The following is a 24,009-nucleotide window of genomic DNA, read 5'->3' on the forward strand; positions in this document are numbered from 1 at the left end:
TCTGATTGCGAGGTACTTTCAATGAATTTCATATCCCGTGTATTTTGCTGTTGAACTACGTTCACGTGTTTATGACTAAGCTTTTCTTAATTGACCCCAAATGAGCAAACTTAATGATGGGGAATTTGGTGCGCATATACCAAAATATACAGAAACGTCTGTTCTGAAAAATCAATTCATTGGCAACAACTTGAGCTTCAGCAAACCGAGGAAACAAACCGCAATGATCATTAACAGTTGTTCACAATGGTGGCCTTTATTTATCATTGGTTTTGTTATGCTCTTCAATTTTCTTGATGGTGGACTTGAGTTCGACTTGGCGTGCGGGCCTCGTAGGGGCGAGGTGGATATCTTTCCAGATGGAACCAGGCTCGAAGATTGGGCTTGGATCCTGGTAGAGCTCGTAGATAGACTCTGCAGCCGGGTTCAGGCAGCCCACCGTGTTCAAACACTTGATCTCTTCTGGATCCACCAGCAGCTTGTTCTCACCCTCTTTCCATGCTATTAACTGCTCAATAAAAGAACAGGGCGATGGGAATCGGAACATTAATGGTTCGTCACTAGGCCAGCAGAGATCGGAGTCTTAAGCAAAGTTAATGTTGTTTGTCGACAACATCCGATAAGGCCCTTATTGTTATTATATGGAAAATTATGTTTATGATAATAATTATACGTGACAGGGTGTTGAAACGGATACAGCAATTGGACATACCGTAGGCGGGCCACCGACTGCATTGGTGCAATATAGCCGGGCATTGTCCACAAGATGGCAGTATTTCCGGAAAGCATTCGCAAATCTTTTGTGGGACGTCAGCTGCGAGTTCACTCTCACTGCCCTCCCTACTATAACTGCTCTCCTGTAGAGATACACACGCTTCTAGTAAGCACAAAACTCGCAGATCGGAACTCAGGACTATAAGGGTACGAGCAGACTCTCTTGTCATCCAAACTAATTTTAAGTGCTCGTATGGAGACGAGGATGGATCACGACACATGGAACATACGGTAAATTAATCAAGGCCAGCATTTATGTGTTCCTACCTGATGCCCCGGACGACAGCTAAGTAAGCATCGCAAACCACACCAACCATTTCAATCCTGTATGGCTTTCTGTCGGCCCTAGTGCCATTTTCTTGATTGCCTTCGCCTTCCTCTTCGGATAAGAACTGCTCCCAGTAATTCTCAGTCACGGTGCCGTCCTCGGCCACCTTGTAGCCTACACCCATTCTGTACCGGCACCGGTGAACATCACGGGCCATCGCGATTGTCTGCTCCACGTATGGCTCCCATGACAGAGTACCGTCCAGTATCACGTCCCGCCCCTCATTCAGCGCTGTCACCAATAGGGAAGATGCCGCAGACGTAGAATTTTGGTGCACCTATGAATAATATGTGCAGTCTAAGAATTCAAAACACTCCGCGTTGTATATGACATCAGACTTGCAACATAAAAGGGTGTTTGATTCTGACAACTACATATGATCAGACAAATAATATATAAAATTTACAAGTGTATATCGTTAGAGATTTGAATGGCATCATATAGAGGAAAATATTACCAATTCGGCGGTCGAGAGCATGTCATCATGGCGGCCTCTGGAATTGAGGGCTTTGTATATGACATCGGTCTCTTTGAAAGCATCGGCCTCCACAACCACCGCATTTGCAGCTGCTTCTGCCCAGAATGGCCTGCAAAATTAACTTTTCTTAGTTAAGTTATTCAGATATGTTTTGGTTACGATATATTTAGACTCGTTCGATAGAATCAAACTGAACCGTTCCACCATAAAAACAAACATCTGACCAGAAGTTGAACAAAAAACTGGATTCTTTTAGCTTTGGTATTCAAATGTAATTTGGTTCTGTTCTCACGTGACTCAGGAAAATAATCACACTGCCCCTGTATAAGTTAATGAAAAGGTTTATAGGTAGTTAACTGTTTGAGGATGTCCTTAAGGACAGTGCTCTTGCCAGCACCCATGCCGCCGCCCATCAGTAGGAGCACGGGACTCCGCTTGTTATGGGCCACCGGTGCCATCACTTCTGTACACTCTGAGCCCTCTAGCTTGTTGAACGAACCGATCGCCTTCATCTCCTCCACCAATGTTGAGAACACCCTAGTCACCTTCAGGTTCTTTGTCACCCGTTCGAACCTCTGCTTCCTGCAGATACAGGTAATTTAACCCAATAATCACAATGTTGCATCAATAACTAATCGTGCTGAACGAATTAATCTAACAAGTGAAGTGATCATGACGAAATCACATCAATTTAAGTTTCATAATGGGGATGATGAAGCAGTTTAGCTCACTTGTCACTCCAGTCAGTTTACATATCTAAAAACTGTGCATCAATTTTTTAATGTAGAATTTTAGAAAAAGTATAGATTGAGGAAATTTGATTGTAATTATTATGTTGTTAAATTATGGGAAAAAGTATGAAAAAGTAATGAATAGTTGAGAGAATTTAATATTAAAAATTGAATTGAATGGTTAAAAAATTGAAAAAATAAGAAAAAGTTATAATTGTGTTGCTGATTTTTATTGTGTAATGAGTAGAGTTAAAATTAGAATTAAAAAAAAATTCCCCACCTAAGGACATCGAAGCCCAAAAGAAATTCAAAATCGTTACTCTCCTTGAAAGCTAAGGGCCTGTCTGGTTTCAAGATGCAATTTTAGAATCACAATTCTAACTTAATTCTACCAACTACCAAACAAAATAACTCATACAAAGTCAAAGAGTGGGCCCCATTTATACCACTTTTTTCCACAACAAAACAACATAACTCATACAAAGTCAAAGGATGAGCCCCATTTATACCACTCAAAATCAAAATCAAAATCAAATTTTAAAATTCTACTATGAAACCAAACACAACCTAAGTAACCCTTTGAATAACCAAATGTCATTTTAAATATATTGCAAAAGAATCAATTCGAGTGAGTTCAATTGTTATGGACGCTTATTCCCCTCTAAACAGATCCTAAGTTCAAGTCTTATGAATGGAAAAAAATCCATAATTTGGAGTGTTACTCCTTAGTGGTTGGGCCGATTCGAATATGGATTAATTGACGCCCATAGGGCTTCCAACTAACGGGTGATGTGTACCGCAAAAATATATTGCAAAAGATAGGAAAAGGCAAAAAAAAAATCATAAAGCAAGTTTTTGGATTCGAATATTATGAATAGATGGAATCCATGATTTGAAGAGTTTTATTCCATAGTAAGTTAGCCGAATCGGAGTTGGATTAGTCATGGTCCATTGGGCTTATAGATAATTGTATATATATATTATATATATATATATATATATGAAAAAATATATTGAAAAAGAAAAAGAGAAAAGGGGCAGCATTCGCCCTCTCCTTTTGAGGGACAAGTTTTTAGTTGTCAAACTAATATAATATAATAAAATACTCGTTGAATATTTACTCACCAGAAGCATTGTTATCAGAATCGGACCGGACCAACTGGTTCCACCAGGCGGACCGGAAACTTGCACCATGTTAGGTCTGACCTGCTTAAAAACCCCAGCGGCAGAGTTCAGCCGTTAGACCCATTGAACCGACCGATTTTGGAGCAAAATTTCATTGAACCAGTCGATTTTATGGGTTTTATGGGTTTCCTATTTAGTTCTTCTAGTGTAAAAATTGTTAGGTTGTAAAAGATTTAAAACCATGACATCTTGCTTCTGATACTAGCATACTACTCAAGCACAATGCATACATACTCTTCTTTCTTTTTTCTTTTAACTCTACTTTTAAGTACTTATTAAAATCAATATTTATTTTTCAGTAAGAATATTAAATATAGGCATTTTCTTATATTATCATTATATTTCTTTGAAATCATCATACTTCTATCTTAATTATCATAATTTTTTTAAATAATATGAATATTTATTTATTTTTTTATTAAACGTGTAGTCCGGCCCATCGAACCCAGTAAATCAAATCTATAAACCCGAACCCATACCCCTTCTAGTTCACCATCCAGTCTTGTTCTGATAACACTGACCAAAAGTAACTCATTCCATTGACTTGTGGACCTTGTTGGCCAATTTATTCATGATCGAGAAAATTACAAAAATAGTTCTATAAGTTTGTCCTTTGTTGACAACGAGTCCCATAAGTAGTATTTTGGCTTTTGCAATCCTAAACGTTTGCTACATTATGATCCAAGTCATGACTAATCATTAACCGGTGCCATCATGGACATAAAATTTTTAACCCTTTGAATAACCAAATGTCATTTTAAATATATTGCAAAAGAATCAATTCGAGTAAGTTCAATTGTTATGGACGCTTGTTCCCCTCAAAGAAGGTCCTAGGTTCGAGTCTTATGAATAGAGAAAATTCATAATTTGGAGAGTGTTACTCCTTAGTGGTTGAGCCAATTCGAATATGGTTTAATTGATGTCCATTGGGCTTCCAAATATCGGATGATGTATACCACAAAAATATATTGCAAAAGATAGGAAAAGGGGAAAAAATCCTAAAGCAAGTTTTTGGATTCAAATATTGTGAATAGAGGGAATTCACGATTTGAAGAGTTTTATTTCTTAGTGAGTCAGCCGAATCGGGATTGGATTAGTTAGGGTCCATTGGGCTTATAGGTAATTGTATATATAGACAGGAAAAAATTATATTGGAAAAAGAAAAATAAAGGGGCAGCACTCGCCCTCTCCTTTCGAGGGACCACTTTTTTATTGTCAGAATAATATAATATAATAAAATACTCGTTGAATATCACCAAAAGCATTGTTATCAGAACCGAGCGGACTAGGAACTAGCACCATGTCCAATCTGATTTACCTAAAAACCCAAGTGGCAGAGTTCAGCCATTAGACCCATTAAATCGATCGATTTTGGAGCAAAATTTCATTGAACCGACTGATTCTAAGGGTTTTATGGGTTTCCTATTTAATTCTTCTAGTGTAAAAATTGTTAGGTTGTGTAAAAGATTTGAAACCATGACTTCTTGTTTCTGATACTAACATGCTACAAACCAAGCCACTACTACTTTTAAGTACTTATTAAAATCTAATATTTATTTTGGAGTAAGAATATTAGATATAGACATTTTCTTATACTATCATTATATTTCTTTGAAATAATTATACTTCTATCTTAATTATAATAATTTTTTAATAATATGAATATTTATTTTATTTTTATTAAACGTGCAGTCCGACTCATCGAACCTAGTAATTCGAACTCATAAACCATACCCCTTCTAGTTCACTATCCAGTCCTGTTCTGATAACACTGACCAAACGTGACTCATTCCATTAACTTGTGGACCTTGTTAGCCAATTTATTCACGATTGGAAAAATTAGAAAATAGTTCTCTAAGTTTGTCCTTTGTTGACATCGAGTCCCATAAGTTTTATTTTGTTCTTTTCCAGTCCTAAACGATTGTTGCATTATGGTTAAATTGTGACTAGTCGTTATCCGGTGCCGACGTGGACATAAACGACGTTAAATCTTTTCCACTCGTCTATTAAATACCTACGTGAAAATTTAAAAAATAACAACAATGGTCCTAAAAGTTTTTATATTTTGAACTTCAGTCCTATTAGTTTATTTTTGGAAAAAAAACTGTTCTAAATCGTTTCAAAAAGTAACGGTTTTGGTCTATTCTGTACCGACTATTAACGAATGAAGATGTGGATTTAATGCCGTGATTTTTTTTAAATTATTATTTATTTGATTTTTTATTTTAAGAAATTAAATTTAATTTTTTTTTAAAATATAAAATATAATTTTTTAAAAAAATTATAAAGATATATAAAAAAAGCTACATTAAATCCCAAAATATTAAAATTAAAAATACATTTACAAAATATTATAAATTTACAAAATAAATTTGGACCATAAGCATCTAACGAAGCAAACATATAGGACTGGAAAAAATGAAACTTATAGGACTCGATGTCAAAAAAGTTAATTTATAGGATCATTTCCATAATTCTCCATTCATGGTTGGACTTGTTTTTTTCTTAAACAGTATACTTATAAATATTTATAAATATATTGTGAGATTTTAAAATGATGTCATACAATAATTTAATTTTAAAGTTAATCTTATTAGATACAATGTGTTAAGCTAGTTGTTACTCAATATATATAGATATGGATATTCGAAATTTTTGTGAGAGAAAGAAATTGAAATAAAATTATTTATAGCAATTATATATAAGTATATTTTTTGTTTAATTTTTCGGTGGTTGAGTTGATTGACCCGTAACCTGGTGAGGAGTCCGGTTCAATATCCAAATAATTTGGGTAAAGAATAGTGGGAGTAAATCGGGCTTCTTCTTTTATAATGGCAAGATGAAGGGAAAAAAAACGGTTATATATAGATAGATGATAGATTAAAATTATCTTTTTTATTTGACAAAAGAGAAGACTCTCAAAGTCAATCATATAGAGTTTTTACTATGGCACAATTAATAATCTTAAAAATTTATTCCTTTTTTATTTTTTATTTTCTTTTATGTTCATAGTTTTTTCGGTGAATATTTTATGTTCATAGTTTAATCATATTATGGACAAATATAATAATACATTATTGAGAGGCTGATAAATAAATAAACAAATAAATAATTCCCGGTAGGTAGTTTAGGACCACCTTCAGGAATTATAAAAAATTCATCTTAATTATTTAATTTTAGATTGCGATTAGCAAAGGTATGTACTTCTAATATTAGGCTCAATCATTTTCCATTTTAATTATTGAGTTGATATATCTTCTAGTAAAAGTTATTCCTAGCTTTGGGGCCGAGGAAAGTTAACTAATCATAGAATTTAATAAATTATTATTTTCTCCCCATATTGCCGGCCATCCCTTTGCATTCACTAAGAGGCACTTGTGGTGAGGAATTAATATATTAGATATTATGACTTGGCAATCGGATTCAGATGATAAGATATTGTAGATAATTGATTAATTAATTAGTGCAGTAGCCCACCCGCGGATCATCATGTCGTGCAAAAACCATAACACAATAATTTGCAAAACATCATGCTTGAAATAGAATATTAAGTTAAAATGACTAGTGGACATGGACCTTAGTTTTAATTTTTTTTTCACCTATGCTTGACGTGTTCATATTATAGTGGAATTGTATATTCTTTCTACCGTATGAGAACACCGAGCAAGTTATCTATTTAAAAACCTAAGATTGGTAGAAAGCAACAGCATACGCGGCAGAGTCGACACAATTCAACCGTTCGGTTTGGTTTATGAATGAAACCAATAGCGAACCTAGAAGGACTTTGGGTTGAACCTGTGCGCGAATATTGAACCTAGCTAGAATATAGTTTAGCTCATGCACGACCCTTAGACAACCTCCTATTAAACAACCATATTTTCATGGTTGACTTAATTACTTTTTCAATAAAATGATGTATAACTAGTGTTTTACCCATACATTGTATGGAATCTTAACATAAATTGTTTTTTACGACAGAGAATTAGTATATCAACATATTTAAAACTAATCTTGTATTGGACTTATAGCCCTCTCTTATAACAAAAAACTAGTCTTTTTTACCCACTCATTGCCGGGCCTAGTGAGGGAAAAAATGGTAGAAAAAAGAGATGGGATAAAAATGAAAAAAAAAAAATTGATTTGAGATTCGTGTATATATTTTAATGCAGGATTTTGAAGGCATGTTTTATCATGAGCTGGGGATTTATGAAAAAATGCCTAAATGGAAGGATCTAGTGGGATTAGCTTGAATTACATTATATATAGATATGATTAATATAGATAGAAAAAAATATAACAAAATTCTATATTCTAACACATAAATAATAGTGCTTATCAACATGATTCATTACAAACATTATGAATTGTGAGCGAGAGTTAAAAAAAAGAGAAAATCATGTGCTTATCACTTATGAAAATGCGAATAACATATATAATGAGACATAATAATCATGTAGTGTATATATTCGATATATTGGAAGGGTGGTAGATATCGTATAAGGATTAGGGTGTCAAAAAAACTATATTGAAATTGAAAAATGATGCGTAAGATGAATTTAAGGTTAGCAATGAAGCTCCCACATCGCTGCTCAATTTTTTAAATTAAATAAGAGAGTGCATAGTAATTATATATTTCGTACGAATAAAAGTACAAAATAATAATTATAAATATAGGATGATATATGTGGATGAAGAAAAGAACAAATGAGATGTAAATTTTAAGGAAGAAAGAGGAGAGAGATGATGAGAGATGGATATTTAAGATTTTTATTTTAAGAAGAAGAAGAAGAGAGAGAGAGAGAGAGAGATGAGAGATGAGAGATGAGAAAGGGGCATGCCTTGTCGCGGCCAAGACAAAGCTCTTGAGCTTTGTTTTTTGCTCCGATTCCGTAGATAGTACCTAATTATCAACCAAACCACAGAAATACAGACATAATTAAATAACAAAATTATGAGAAATTATGTATATGCGAGCGCGCGCGCGCACATATATATATATATACATATATTGCAAATAGCTACTTATTATATTTCAGAATTTACATATGTATGATGAGTTAATATATCTTCACGTGTTCTTTGCTAGACATTGACTTTCGGGTGGATGCATAAACTTCGAAAGTTTCATTCATGTTGACCACAGGACAGGTTAATAGGCTACTTTGATTAAGCACGATCTGAACTCTGAACCGATCCGTACCTGGTTGATCATCTCGGAGGCCTGGTTCCAGTGAAAGGCGAAGTAGCCGAGGATGTAGCTCTCGAATTCGTCGAGGAGCTTAACATACAGCGTCTCGGCGTCAGGCTCGTTCGCAAAGTACTCGTAGATGCTGTCCTCGCACCCTTTGGTCCGCTTCAAGTAATCCATGGCCAACTTGCACAGCTGCGGGCACTCGCTTTCATCTTCAAACCCCAGCTGCCGTGCTGCGCGCATAATTTAAATGCAGCAACATGAATACCATACGACGAACATATATGTAATCCTGGATCTACAGCTTTGACGATCTTCTGCTTTTCATTGACGCTCGAATTATTTTTACACGGGGCAGAGAGAAGGGCCATTCCGATTGAGCTTCGATCAGGATAAAATATAAACACATGTTAATGCACCTTCGGCTAGAGATTTTACCGACATAGTGGGAGAAGCTTTCGATTCTTCCGAGATGGCCCGACTCGGTCCTGTCTAGATGAGGAATCACATTGGGGTTCCTTGGTGGTGACAACACCTTCGGCTTGGACTTCCGCCGCTGGCGATAGTTACGGGCAGCGGCTGCAGCCACGAACCCCATGAAGGAGGCGGCGAAGATGTGGGCCAGCACGTTTCTTCCATGGCCTTCTATGGGGAGACAGAAGAGGTTGAGATCAATGTCTGGAACTCTGAGAGAGGAAGAAGAAACCCAAAGGGACAAAAACATCAAGAAACAAAGAGAGAGAGATGGTTGAATTGAAGAAGACTCACGAGACTCCATCTTTGGCTTTGGCTTGGGGAGATGGGAGGATTAGTTGATCGTCAGAGGTGGATGGGACTTTGAGATTGCCCATTGAACGGAGCACTAAAGGTATAATAAGTGCACATGCCCTCCCCCATCAATTATTAAAAAAGAACAAATAAAATACCAAAAATGAATTCTTCTTTATCCACGTTCAAAATGCCTTTATTTTTTAATAGGTCAATTCTACTCATGAACTAAACAGGTAAAGGTATAATAAGCGCACATGCCCTCCCCCATCAATTATTAAAAAAGAACAAATAAAATACCAAAAATGAATTCTTCTTGATCCACGTTCAGAATACCTTTATTTTTTAATGGGTCAATTCTACTCATGAACTAAATGGGTACCATTGTTTTGAGTAATGAATTACTAACTATCGTTGTATTCTTATAAGGTTTAACTTTTGAAATCAAATAGTTATTATGGTCATCCCCAAAATTATATATAGTATCAGACCGCAGGTTCGAGCGCACGCATTTATTCTTATTTATTAATTTCATAGTACGACTCTTCAAAACTAAGTGTCGACGCATTTGGTTTCGAAATAGAGTATAACTCTACTTCACTCCATCAAATGGAGACAAAATAATTGAAAAACATTATTATTAAAAAATTAATTGTAATAATGATTAGAAAAAAATATATGGGAGAATATATTATAAAATTTAAAAAATAAAAAAGTAATTAATATTTGAGAGAATTCGAAATGTGAGGGAATTTATTATTAAATTAAAAAAAAGATAAAAAATAATAACGATTGTCAAATTGAGGGGGAAAAATAAAATAAAACTGAGTGCAGTAAAATTATTGTTGTAAAAACAAACGATGACCTTTGGTTTTAGAGCAGAATTGAAATTTTACTCTGTTTCATGGAGGTCCGGACAAAATAGCTATACTCCCCCACTTAAAAAAGCTGCCTCCTGCCCTGCAAGTGTAATTGTAGTAGAGAAATGGGATGACAAAGCTGCCTCCCGGACAAAATAGCTACAGTCCCACGTTGAAAAAGCTGCTTCCTGCACCCCTACAGTTGTAGCAGGGAGTTATGACTGGTTGGATTTCAAAATATAATTTAATTTTATTCATAATAAAACAAAATAATTTATATAAAGTCAAAGGATGGATATTATATATATCACTCTTTTTTATAACAAAACAAAATAACTCATACAAAGTCAAATGGTGAGCTCCATTTATATCACTCTTTTTCAAAATCAAAATCTGATTTTAGAATCATATTTTGAAACCAAATGCAGAATAAAATTCTAAGATATCTTTAAAGTTTTTGTCTAAATTCTAATTACAAATTGTTTTATGTAGAGAATTTAATATTTTAAAAATAATTTAAAACTATCGGAATATGAAACAATTTTAATTAGTACATGCATGTCATAGAATATATTTATTGTATATTTGGTATATTTTTTATTATGTATCACGATTATATGAAGATTATACATTTTAATTATGATAATCTTGTACATTGTTATTAGAGGTGATCGGTTCCGAGTGCCCTGTATTTTTCACGATACCCGGACCCTACCCTGTAAGAGATAGGTTTCAAGATTTTGGAACCGGACCCTACCCTGTTGAATCTTGGAACCGAAACCTACTCGGAACCTGTATTATACCACAGGTTCCGAGTACCATGTTGGAACACATAATTTTTTTTCTCTGGCTAAATAAAATCGAAAATGTCACATACATAATCAGTAATCACGCCAAATAGAATATCAATAAAGATTTAAATCAATCCACAACAACAAAAATTATGTCTCACCAATCCATCAACAAAATTAAACATCCATAATACGATCCAACACAACAAAGTATCTCTGTTTTGATTCATTAAAAGAGACAGTAACTTTACTCTTTCCTTTTTTTTTAATAAATAACCGGTTCCGGATACCCTGTAGGCAGGAACTGGAACCAGAATCGATTTTCACCGATTCCTAATTTTAATACCCGAAACCTACTCTATTTTCAATACGAGTTACCCGGACCCTACCTTAACGAGTAGGTTCCGACCGATTCTGAGTATACCCGGTACCCGCGCACACCCCTAATTATTATAACTCTTTTTAAGGGAAAGAATTTTAACTTCGGAGCATCTCTCCTAGATTTACTATAATCATACTTTCTATCAACTGGTTTGCAATTGTCAATATATATTCCTATAAATCCAGAAAAAAGAAATATATATTCTCGTAATTCTTTTTATTTTACTTAAAGACATTCTGACTATCTAGTTTCCTATATTTTTAATTTAACAAAGCTCTAATAAACTTTCAAAATGTATTTTGTAGTTTCATCCATAAACCTTATTTATTTTAAGATATGTTTAAAGCAAATTTATAAATAATTCATTCATGATAATAACTAAATTAGGCTTTTTGTAAATGGATTTAAAAGAAATGAATCAATATGTTATAGGGACTAGAAAGATAATAAAGCAACTTGCATAAATCTATTTTGGAAAATAGTTTTTGAGGAAGTCTATTATGTGAATTATTTTAAAATCAAAGACCGAAATCTATTTAGAGAAGTGAAATCTTTTGGTGTAGAAAGAAATGCAGGCCGAATTTTGTAACATACAACTACTTAATCAACGGATTTTCCAAGGGTCAGTTAGTTAAGCAATGAATCTCTGGAGGAGTAGTCTCTGTTCCTCAAACTGTTCGGGGAAATGGTGAGGGAAGGGTGAGCAAGGACGTCAGCTGCTTACAATTCTATGTGGTGGGCAATGTCGTAATTGCTCGTGAGTCTATTTGCTCCCAGTGTGATATTCTACGAGTGGTTTATGGTCGATGACGTGGCACTTACTCATTGGTCCATGCGTGATGGCTAATATGTAACACTATTGAAAGTTTGCGGGATGATAAAAAAATAAAAAATGGAAGTACTTTAAAAAAGGTATGTAAAATAGACGATCCATATTTAATGAGAGGGATTTTAGTGCTCATATTGGTTTTGTGCGATATGAAAAAAAATCATATTTATGCACCTTAGAATTTGGGATATAATATAAGAGGTCAGATATAGATATTTAAAAAGCATTTAGAAAATGGGGAAAGAACAATTAGTACTATTTAAAATTTGTAGAGTTGTATATACTCGAGAGAGGGAAAAAATAAAAAGAAAATGAAGAAAAATTGTGCATTAAAAAAGAAACGAAGAAACTTACAAAAGCGACGCATATATGCATTTATATATATTTATATACGTTATATTGTCGAAAAAGTAATCTCCCTTTGATTTGTACATAAAGTGTGGCCTTGACGAGATTGATCGAGCTTCTATAATACAGATATTCGATGAAAAATTCCTAATAATACTTTGCAGAGTGGGAAAGTATATATTTTATTCTCCACGGACTAGCAAAATTCCCAACTTGTCTTGACGCACCTCCTTAGCATCTCTCCCATGGCCTTATCAAGTATAAAATAATTTATTTCAGTTATATTATTATTGTAATAAATTTGGATATTGCATCAGTATTCCACGGTTCTAATTCTGTTGGAATACCTTGCAACATTGCAATATATCCTCGATATATCAAACCCCGGGACGTGGGACCGCTTGTGATTTACGAGGAATCGCATCCTCTCACCGATCAAGCAAGAGGGATATGCTGTGCTTCTTATTTGTTTGTGTTAAACTTCGGGAGGAAGGAATAAAACTGATTGAATCTATTAAGAACCAAATCTCAGCTATTGACATAGCTGGAGATATCATATTCTCGTTTCAGACCATTGTATCAAAATTTTTTCCAATTGTTAACCCGTCACGCGCTTCGTGCATGTGCGATTGCTTTCGGGCCTGAGAGCAAACTCGATAACTTAAAATATTACAGTCTTGCATTTTGTAATTCAATAGCAACATCTACATGGATGAAAAGACATAAATAAAGTGTTGGACAGCACCGCGTCTTGCAAGATGCCTGTTTTAGTGCAAGATGCGGTACTACCTAACACTTTAACTAGGCATTTTCATCCAACTAGATGTTACTATTGAATTACAAAACACAAGACTGTAATATCTTAGATTGTTAATCCCAATATCGAGTTTGTTCCGAGGCCCGAAAGTAATCGCGCACTTGCAAAGCGCGTGCATGAGGGCTAATATATAATAATCAACTCATGGCTCTCATGCCTAGGAGCAAACTCGATTAGATTAACAGCCTCAGTATTTCAATGTTTCCTTTCATAATTCAAAAGCTAGATCATTTGCTCGAAATGGCCAAATAAATTGATAGGAAACACTGCGACGTGCAACATGCCTAATAATTTTCTTAGACATGATTTTGTGGAATTTTCTTGATTTACGGGGTTTTACTATTTTATTTATTGTGCAATAAGATTGATCTTAGGAAATTCTAAAAGCAGCTCCAATATTGACAATTATTTTATATAATAGTATTAGATTCTTGATTGCAAACCCTCGGTAATGGAGTATTGAAAGTCGATACTCGCTAAATGAATGCAGTTGAGCGAGAGGTCGTGTATATTTGCTACACGAATACGATCAACTTAATGGTTCAAGAGCAATATCATGAATGATCACAAAGTTTATAATCCTAATGGTATGAAACCTTCATGTTTTTCTTATCTCGAATACATGTTTTACTGTTACCTTTCCAATAGAATGCATAGACCGAAATCCCATCAGGGTGGAATCCACCTCATATCCCATGTAAAAAACAATAGTATCGATCATCGTTTACACAGTATTCAATATATACATACATAAGGGAGCTAATATAAATAAATAACCCGGAATTTGCTGAAATAAAAGTAGCAATAAATGGAAGTGCATAGACATATACTCCAACGTTTAAGAGGGCTCTTTCTCGAATCTTCATACTCAAGCCTGTAATTGTAGCCAATGGAGGAACATGCTCTTAATGTGAAGATCTTTCTAATGACATTTCATGCTTCCATTAGGACGAACCGCGCATAGAACAACCGAATTTAGTTATTGCCTACGTATCCGGTATCCATGCAAATACTCTGCGAGTAATTGTCATACTTCTTCTGTATGTCCCTTTTCAATGATGTCAAAGATTATGTAGTGCGCGGTGCAAGGAAAATCTTTAGTAAGAAAAACTCCGAGTCAGTCCACAATTATAGAAACGTCCATGAGGCTGATATGTCCACAATTACAGAAACGTCCATGAGGTTGATAAATCAGTCCACAATTACAGAAACGTCCATGAGGCAGATATGTCCACAATTACAGAAACGTCCATGAGGCTGATAAATCAGTCCACAATTACAGAAACGTCCATGAGGCTGATATGAAGCTCACCACAATTACAGAAACGTCCACAATTACAGAAACGTCCATGAGGCTGATAAATCAGTCCACAATTACAGAAATGTCCATGAGGCTGATATGGAGCTCACCACAATTACAGAAACGTCCATGAGGCTGATATGGATCTCACCTTGATGAAGAAGATAACAATAAATCAGTCCACAATTACAGAAACGTCCATGAGGCTGATATGGAGCTCACCTTGATGATGAAGCAGATCGAAGACTCCCTACAAGCCTCTGAGGCCACTCGGCACTCCCATTTATTGGTCCACAATTACAGAAACGTCCATGAGGCTGATATGGAGCTCACCTTGATGACGAAGCAGATCGAAGACTCCCTACAAGCCTCTGAGGCCACTCGGCACTCCCATTTATTGGATTGGATTGCAAAGGATAAAGTGTTCCTCCCGATTCTTGAAATAAGACTCTCGGGGCAGATGAAGTAGCATTGAAATTGTAAAGATTTCAACTTCCATTGATAATTTACTTATACCATGAAGAAATATCTAAAATATGCTTACTGTTCTGTGCATGGTTTTAAGTTTCATATATTATAATTGGGGGATAGTTTATTCTGACACTATAGCTTGTCATTGATGACTGCCAAGGAAATTAAGTTATGCAGTTTTCATGCAAAATATGTAGAAGAGCTTTACCAAAACAATTGACTTCATGATTAATCAATAACATAATTATATGACCTCAAGAGAATTCGATCAAGAGAATCCTCCAATTCTAGGGACGACAGAGGAAGAGGCTGAGAGATATCTGCTTTGAACATATCCTAAAATTACACGAAATTGTGCTCAAATAGAAACAAGAATCACTCAAAATAGCCCACTGACAACCCTAAAGTGTCAAGTTTAGTGGTTAGCATATATGTACACTTTATGAGTATTTCACGAGGTCGTAGGTTCGAATTCTCCTTGCACGCATAGCCCTAGGCGAAGCTTGCGGAAAGAATAAACTCCACATTACAAAAAAAGAAAAGAAAGAACAAAAAAAACCGCTGACCTTGAATTGCTGCAGCAATCTGCACTTTCCCGTGGAAAAATGCCTTATGCTACGGCAAACCTCTACTAAATTTTCATGTTTCCGCCGATGTTCATCCTCGGTTTCATGTCTTCAGGTCCTCCAAAGTTATAAGACACTCCTCAACAATATATGTGTGTATATATATATATATATTTCGGTGAGTACACCTCAACTACATTTATATATATACTAGGGTTTAACCTCTTTGCTAACCTAATGTAGTTTTTGCTCCCTCATAAAGGTAATGCATTCAATAAAAAGCTACTGAAGGAGAGAGTAGAATCGGGCCAAAATGACATCTCAATCTCTCGCCATATGAGACGTGAAGGGAGATGTGAGATCTTAATTGGCCCAATATGATTACAAAAGCTTGGCCCCATAGCGATATTGTAAGCTAAAAATTTGTCTCTCAGGATATAGTCTATCTTCCAAAAATAAAAAGAAGAGATAAAGCTGTGCTTCAGGCTTTAGTCTTATAAATACTAGAGGACGATTCACGCGTACCGCGCGTAAAATTTAAGAATAGATTCATATTGATAGGTGAGAGATTATTAAAATAGAGTTAAAAATAAATTAAAGAAACAAGGAAGTGGCGCCATAGGGTAACTGGAGTTTTCTTTTGTTTTTTTTTTCTTTTTTTTTGGCGTGCAGGTAGTTTCTAAGGGAAATTATAGGAGTGTTTTCAGGGGGATTTAGAGGTGGAGAAGTGAGAAAAATTAACTGGTGAAATTTGCCCTTAATTCTAATTTTCTTATTGGTTAGCGTAATTTTTTTTTGTGATGATAAAATTAAAAACCGAAAGTAAGACTAAAACTCTCACTTTTGACTTTATATAATACTGTAGATATAGATTATATATATATAGATAGATAAGCCTATATATATTCACTTTATTATTTCCGTAAGCATATTCACTTTATTATTACTTTTTCAGTTACATAGGGACACTTTATTATTACTTTAGTTATTGAAACTCGGTTATAATTTTGGTATTTACTTATTTAGTATTTTTTCTGATAATATATTATTTTTGATATTATTTGAGAGGGATGATACTTTTCTTCTTTTTGTTTTCTTCATTTATTACAGAATTTTTATAGACATGTAAAATTATTGTAAAATAATAGCATCTGATCATTGCCTTAGCGTTGCAATTCTAGAGAAAATATTTTACCTTTAAATATCAGATATGAATTCCATATTAAAATGGACTTTGAAAAGGAATGAAAAGTGAAGATGTGAAGCAAAATATAATTTGCAGAATGTATATAGATTCAATCTTAATTAAATAATTACAAAAACAATCATCTCTCTCTAATGAGTGAATTTCCTATTACTACATATGTCTGTCTTTCCCCACTACATGTAGAGCATTTACCCTTTAAAAAAAAAACCCCCCATTATACTATATTTATCTGGATCTTGCATGCTTGCTCTGATTTCTTCTCTATTTTTCCTTCTTTTTTTTTGTTCTTTGAATTAATAATAGATTTCTACTAAAAAATATCAATAATGATCTAATAGATGAATAATCTAGAGTTTTATGTCAAGAACCGAGAAAACTTAGACATGTGAACTGTGAAGGGGTACACTTTCATAATGAAAATGAAAAGTTATGAATTCTATATAACATAATATATGAATCTATTATGTATTCCAAGAATATTTATAATAGTGCTGTAATTTTTTTTGGTTGAAATAGTGCTGTAATTAGATTACTGATATGTGCAAAGCACATGGTTATCTTACTTATTTTTCGATTACATAGGAAGATTGGACAAATATAATGAAATAGTAAATCCTAATAGTTAATAAAAAGGGCACGAATAATCCTACTAAATATCGAACATAAAATCTCTATGTTAGCAGGTGAGAGCATGCAACGTTTTTCTTACTATTTATATCTAAAGAAAAAAATACTGCAGGAAACGGGGTTAAACTGAGACAACTTGGAAAGTTGGAGGCGCAAAATCTAAAGTACACCAAATTTTGGGCAGAAAATTAAAGCAACTTAACTAGAATTTGTTAAAAGTTCCCGGCAAAGTGATAAGCTCTCTCTTCTTTTTCCTCTGCATAACTTACACTTCCATGAGTAAGTTAAAACTCTGAAAGGCCCCTCGGATTCATCCTCGTCATCCTCCTCCTCGGACTCTCCCAGTTCGTAAAGCTACCCGGGTCTAGCGACGGAGAGCTTTCTTTTTAAGTGCGCAGATTCATCTCCCATCTTCTGCTATTGTTTTATGCATGATGGGATGAGATTTTAAGTACTCCACAGTTCTTTATATTCATGAAATTTGCTCTGACTGCTTGCTTGATAATGGCGATTACATTCTTCGCGCAAGAAGCAGGGGCTTCCTACGTTCTCTAGGTAAGAAGGAGTGGTGCAATCAAGAAATCCTCCGAAAGACCTCTGCGTTTGGCTTCTTCAATCATGGCAAAAGCTGCGAAGCGAGAGTCGAGAAATCCTACCTTTTTTCGATGGATGTGTGGACCGAGACTCTTCTCAGAATCCCCACCGAGTATCTCATTAAACTCAAAGTGCAGATGCTGGAATGCGCTGATCAAAAGTCAATCTTTTGTCGAGTCCCATCTCCACCATTGGACATCCCGGCCCATCTCTGGGTTACTCGCTGCCACGGAATATTGGTATGATTTCTTTAAGAATGAGATCTTCTACTTTTCCTTCGATCTCAACCGTGAGGGAGGGATGGCCAAGGGCCTAAATCTTAAAATACAAGACTTCGCTAGTCTCCAAGGGTGTGTGCAGCCAAAGGAAGTGCAGCTTCTCGCCTCTGGCGATGGGGTAATTCTTATTTGCTATGAGTAAATAACTCACCGTCAGCTGCTCATCTGCTGTACCGTACTTTAATGGATGAATATTAATGATTATTCCGGCCTTTGGCATGTCTCAAAACGCTGCGAATGGGCCGTAGTTCGTGGTCCTTCGGTTGGACAGTACGAGGTTTTTGGGATTGAAAAGTTTGCTACTACTTTGCATCGGAGTTGCTACATCTTCGATCTGCGCAGAGGCAGTGAAGGGCAGTCGCTGGGGCATAGCTGGATGCGCCTGTGTCTCTGACGTGGTGGATCGATGGGAGCCCCAATACCAAAGAGGAAGTGTACTGGCTTGCAGTCTCTCATAACCTGGGCCTTAATCATCACAAACAAAATGTATTGTCGACAGATATATCGGAGGAGGGATTTCGTACTTCGGCTTCTTTCAAGATGCATAGTTGGGCCCAGGGACATTACTTTGCATCGGAAGGTAGATTCGACTACATCCACTAGCAGTTTGCGCCGCTGGAATTTGAACTCGTTGCGATAGGGAGTGCTAAGATGACTCTGAGTTCCTGCAGTGTCATATACGTTTTCGATAGGATGTCCAATAAGCGGGTGAGAATTGAGTTTGATCTCAAGGACTCACTCCGTTTGGTTTCGCAATCGGATTTTAAGATTTTAACTCTAACTTTAACTTTACTCACTATACAATAAAAATTAACTTTTCAAAATAAAAAATGTGGATACCATACATAAATCCACACATAACTCCATTATACTCAATTCAATTTTTAATACTAAATTCTTTCAATTATTTATTACTTTTTCACATTTTTTCTCATAATTCAACAAAACAATCATTACAACCCAATTAAAATCAAAGTCCAACTCTAAAACCAAACACAGTGTGTTGTGTGTTTGGTTTTAAAGTTGAGTAAAGTTGAGTTTTGATTGCTTTGTCCTTACCGAGTTAAAACGTAAACTTCGATTCGCCTTATCTTGCTTTCTTCTTAATTTACGTTTCTGATGATATATATATGATTTAGTCAGAAAGATTTTGCAGCACACGATCATACTTTGAGAATCTTATATTATCATGTACATGCCTGGTCGAGAGTCGGCTTCCAGATTGTAAGTTGCTCTGCTATTTCCAGAATACTCTCCGATTCCCTGTACGACTAATCCCACACTTTGATAATTCGACTAAGTGTGACTCTCGAAGTTTCCTTTATAAACTTGCAGATAAACTCCGAGATTCGGTCCTGTTTCACAAGTGTCTTTGATTAATTCATCATCGATTCAATCCTCACATCAATCGCTCAGTAATTTCCTTCTAACCTACAGGAGTTCTGTAGTCGATGTGGATCCGCTGTATTTGTATCCACAGAGACTCATACCTCATGTTGATACCCTAGTATCATAGGATATTTTCATTGGATTTTCTCCGTTATCTCATTCGTGTTCAGAAACATATACATAAACCACATTTTGTGGTACCAACGTGAATACAGCACATACATTTCCAACATCTATGGAATTTAAATGCACATGGCGTAATATAGTATAGAGACCCCGGATTGCTTTCCGACCGATATTATATAGTTGCTCCCTCCATGGTTTCAGTTGCTCTCCGACCAGTATAAGTTGCCCTGCCTGAGGTAGGACAGAGCTTCCTTTGTTTATTTTCAGACCATTCTCATGGATATTTGCTCTTCCTAGTGAACCTATATAAGATCTCGAGACTGCCTGATGACAGAAACTGAAGCACTAAGAAACATGTGATTGCTGTTAACATAAATCATCTCGACAATCAGCTTGTTAGTCATGGAAGTCTCACTCTGTCATTAGTCCCTCTTTTTCCACAAGGTTATCATTGGTCATCAAACCGAACCAGATAGAAACGAATTGATGTTCCCAGTAGAGGATTGGTGATGTCACAGAACAAGTACAGTTCCGATTACATGGACATCAGGTAGGGCGACTAACTAGAATGTAGTTCTGTTCGATTCAATCTCTCTCAAAGTCCATACAACGTCATCTATGTTTCTCAACAGGTGGCCAGAGTGTTCTTCCATGTCCCGCAAGATCGTATGGAGCTGCTCCAAGTATGCAGAAGATCGCTTCCTCTCCCTCTGTAACTCAGCAGTGAGTTCCTGAATCTTGACGTCCTTCTCGTCCTGGAATATTTTTACATTCCAAACCATGAGTTGAGAAAGTATCTGTAAGTCTGAATGTATGTCGAGCCTTTCAAGAAAATAAAGCTCGGAATCATTCAAAATAAAATTTGGAATGTATGTTAACCCTAAAACCCTATAGATGAAGTTCAGAATGATTCAAATATTACTAATTTGACGTACCAAACTACCCATATCAATGGTAGAAATTCTACCGGAATATTAAGTTCGTCAACACCCGTTCCATAAGCCATAGAATCTAATACTTTTGTTAAATTGCATCAGGAAGAAACAAAGACCAACGGGCTACTGTTCTTTTACTACTCCATCAAACCACTCAGCCCTCTCATCGAAGATGTTCATTAAGCCTCATCCGAGATCTGACACCTCTAACTTCTAAGCCAACAGCCAGTGTTCTATAGTTGATTCTAACATGAGCATTGAAAGACTGACTATACATATAAGTAATCGCAGATTAACATATAAACACAGATAGCATGGATTAATCAAGCTAGCAGTCGATCGACTTTCCCATTGTTGTGCTCCCATACCTAAATGATACTAATCTAATCTTCTTTCCGATTCCGAAGCACGCAAGCTGGCACTTACAGGTGTCTGCGAAGGAAGTACGTTCGGACTATATGCCGGAGCGACCACCAATGGATGGTTATGCTCCTTTACAAACTCTGTGACGACCCACTTCCCGCTCTTCTCCTTCTCCAACTCCACCACAATTGATGCCTTGCCTCCTGCTCTCGTGATCACCCTGGGCTTCCCGTTCTTGACCGTCCCCTTCTGCCTCGACCTCTGAATTCCTTTTCTATCGCAGACGAGCATGCGCCACACGACCTCCCCCTCATGCGTCGACCGACGGAACTCATCCAATCTCATCACAAAACCAACTCTTGTGGCGTACACACCGTAGAAGGCCTGAGCAGCCTCCTCCGATTCGAACTCCATCCCCACGAAAGGTTCCAAACAGGGACCGGATTCAATCACCGGCCCTTCTTCTCTTCCACTCGAACTCTCCACTAGGTTCCCATCCTCACTCACATGAGTTTGCTCCCCGTCCATCGCGAACGAGAACTCAAGGCACTGCTACTGAAGCGCAGAAATGGAACGACATCGTGATCGAATCAAAACTATTCGCTAAATAAATTCTACACACCCTAAGCATTCAGACAACAATTCAGGAACAAAGCTGTCGCCTTTCATGAAAATTCTTCAATAATTGATGGAGCCCACCACCCAGTCTTCGTCACCATTCCAATGACTCCGTTTCCGAACCGCAAATCGAACCAATTTCAGAAAGCTCACAGTTCAGGCTGATTTACAGAAGAATGAGAGAGATGAAGTGAAGAAAGCAATGGCAGTACGTTAAGATGGAGAAGGCGGAAAGCGATTTGGGAGACGGACGGACTTACTCGACGGGGAGAAAGAGGATCCGATCTTTGCAGCAACCGAAGATGAGATGGCGCCGGAGGTGAAGAACGTCTGGGGAAGACGATGGAAGTCGTGAGTTGGTTGGCACTCTCCTCGGGGCACAATTGGCCCCGCCCTGACGAGACAACTAGGCTGGTTGGGAGTAGGACCAATAGCTCGGCTCGGGTTGCGCCTGGTTCAGTACGGTTGGACATAAGGTCACACATGACACAACCATGAGATTTGATTCGGGGAATCGAGCCGAGCGCTTCCCGACTATTATACTTGGAGAAAGTTCAATCGAATATCACCCTTAAAGTTCATGGGCATTCGACCGTGTGATGGACCGATGATATAGCACTTGAGAAAACTAATTTTTTTCGATGGACGAGAAAACTAGATTTTAGATATAGTACTTTATTTGGTTTTATAATTTATTTTTAACTCTATTCTACTTAATTCAATTTATATTCAATTTAACAACACAATTAATATTTTTTCTTTTTTAAAATATTTTTAACAATTCAATTCAATTTTTAATATTAAATCGGTCGTCTATAGAGGCAAGGTGGTATCCCAAATAAATAGAAAAGGTCCACTGCCTTGAGAGAATTAGAGGATATGCTTTATTGCGAGGATAATCGGGTACAACTAAGCAATAGCCAAACGAATTAAGGCAAAAGCCCACCGCCTTAAAGAGTAGGGACCCATTATCTCAAAGTAAAGAATAATCATAAATAACCTCAAGGGGTTTGGCCTAGTGGTTAATGGGCATCCAATTTGCTCCGAGACCCGGGTTCAAATTCCCTTGGGGCCACCGGAGCGCCTTTGGCGTGATTACCCGCTCCGTGCGTCGCCGGGGGTTCACGGAGCCCCGGGGATTAGTCGGGCGAAGCCTGGATACCCCGGGTCAGCAAAAAAAAAAAGAATAATCATAAATGAATAAATAGGTTCCTCTCCATCATGAGAACAATGTGACACTTCATTCTCAGTCAACACAGAAATTTCGATATTACAATGAGGCTCATAAAAAGGTGATGGCACAATCAAAAGGATCGGAAGATTCTTCTCCAAGCCCAAACACCAATATCCTCGAGCCTAATCAAGTCTAGTCCTATGTTACCTTCCCAAACAGAAATCAGGGGATCTGGATAGTCAAACTAATTAGGATTAGATGTACTAGGGATTAGGAGGCATCATTAAGATGATAAATGACACTTTTTTCATTCTCCCATACATTCATACCCCTAGTTAGCCCCTAAATCTCAGATTGAAGATTCATTCTTTCAAAACCCCGGACTAGGGAATCATCCCCACAATGGGGCAAATTGCGGTCGCACGAAACATCGAGGATATAAAAAATGCACAAAGAGCATAGTATCCAAAAAGAAAAATAGAGAGATAAGAGAGGTGCTACAAATCAAAGCGCAATAAATGAAAGGGGACTCAATAGAAAGCATCCCAAACGACGAAGAGCAAGTATAAATGAGAAGTCATGAATAAACATGTGACTGAAGCAAGTTATAAGCAAAAGTGCAAGCTCATAACAAAGATGAGAGCTCCAAGCAAAATCCTCGAGAAATGGATGAATCCAAGAAGGCTGCATGAAGATGGTCACCGGTGTTATTCCCCATATAAATATTGATTTGAGCCGATAAAACCAATGCCTCTTCTTTACCCATGATCTACCCTATGCAACAACCCGATGAAAGCCCATTCAAATTTTTGACGTCTTCTAGGATTTCTGGGGCAATTGATCAAAGAATTCTATTGGTAAGAGTTTAGGTGGGAATTT

General features: G+C 36.5%; 3 protein-coding genes across 5 annotated transcripts; 1 reads left to right on the forward strand and 2 right to left on the reverse strand.

Annotated features, from left to right (window-relative positions):
- Positions 1-103: 103 nt before the first annotated feature.
- LOC116192020 lies at positions 104-9,610 on the reverse strand. Of its 3 annotated transcripts, none has more exons than XM_031520413.1 (9): positions 9,456-9,610; positions 9,126-9,332; positions 8,697-8,920; positions 8,335-8,396; positions 1,938-2,162; positions 1,560-1,689; positions 1,042-1,379; positions 713-857; positions 104-508 (listed from the first exon to the last, which is right to left on the reverse strand). In XM_031520413.1, exons 1-9 carry the CDS (start codon positions 9,463-9,465, stop codon positions 257-259), a joined length of 1,593 nt encoding a protein of 530 aa, XP_031376273.1. In that variant the 5' UTR covers positions 9,466-9,610; the 3' UTR covers positions 104-256. The 3 variants fall into 3 exon arrangements, with proteins under 3 accessions (XP_031376273.1, XP_031376274.1, XP_031376272.1); XM_031520414.1 differs by having other exon boundaries at positions 9,126-9,329; positions 9,456-9,589; XM_031520412.1 differs by lacking the exon at positions 9,456-9,610 and having other exon boundaries at positions 9,126-9,444.
- Positions 9,611-17,821: 8,211 nt separating this feature from the next.
- Positions 17,822-19,997, forward strand: LOC116192838. The gene is made up of 2 exons (XM_031521507.1): positions 17,822-18,643; positions 18,774-19,997. Exons 1-2 carry the CDS (start codon positions 18,272-18,274, stop codon positions 18,981-18,983), a joined length of 582 nt encoding a protein of 193 aa, XP_031377367.1. The 5' UTR covers positions 17,822-18,271; the 3' UTR covers positions 18,984-19,997.
- Positions 19,998-20,378: 381 nt separating this feature from the next.
- Positions 20,379-22,537, reverse strand: LOC116192837 (protein FAR-RED IMPAIRED RESPONSE 1-like). The gene is made up of 3 exons (XM_031521505.1): positions 22,217-22,537; positions 21,402-22,117; positions 20,379-20,795 (listed from the first exon to the last, which is right to left on the reverse strand). Exons 2-3 carry the CDS (start codon positions 21,864-21,866, stop codon positions 20,604-20,606), a joined length of 657 nt encoding a protein of 218 aa, XP_031377365.1. The 5' UTR covers positions 21,867-22,117; positions 22,217-22,537; the 3' UTR covers positions 20,379-20,603.
- Between the last annotated feature and the right edge of the window lie 1,472 nt (positions 22,538-24,009).

The sequence above is a fragment of the Punica granatum genome, chromosome 1, assembly GCF_007655135.1.
Source record: "Punica granatum isolate Tunisia-2019 chromosome 1, ASM765513v2, whole genome shotgun sequence".
Taxonomy (NCBI): domain Eukaryota; kingdom Viridiplantae; phylum Streptophyta; class Magnoliopsida; order Myrtales; family Lythraceae; genus Punica; species Punica granatum.

What these genes read in the sequence shown, in the direction of transcription:
- LOC116192020 (XM_031520412.1), bottom strand. Translation starts at nt 9,411, where the DNA reads ATGTTTTTGTCCCTTTGGGTTTCTTCTTCCTCTCTCAGAGTTCCAGAC. An exon ending in TTTGTCTTGGCCGCGACAAG is followed by an intron (nt 2,163 to 8,334) that starts GCATGCCCCTTT and finishes CTGTATCTGCAG; the next exon opens with GAAGCAGAGGTTCGAACGGG. An exon ending in TGCTCTCGACCGCCGAATTG is followed by an intron (nt 1,380 to 1,559) that starts GTAATATTTTCC and finishes TATTATTCATAG; the next exon opens with GTGCACCAAAATTCTACGTC.
- LOC116192838 (XM_031521507.1), top strand. Translation starts at nt 18,272, where the DNA reads ATGGCAAAAGCTGCGAAGCGAGAGTCGAGAAATCCTACCTTTTTTCGA. An exon ending in TTCTCGCCTCTGGCGATGGG is followed by an intron (nt 18,644 to 18,773) that starts GTAATTCTTATT and finishes AATGGGCCGTAG; the next exon opens with TTCGTGGTCCTTCGGTTGGA.
- LOC116192837 (XM_031521505.1), bottom strand. Translation starts at nt 21,866, where the DNA reads ATGGACGGGGAGCAAACTCATGTGAGTGAGGATGGGAACCTAGTGGAG. An exon ending in TACTTCCTTCGCAGACACCT is followed by an intron (nt 20,796 to 21,401) that starts GTAAGTGCCAGC and finishes AAAATATTCCAG; the next exon opens with GACGAGAAGGACGTCAAGAT.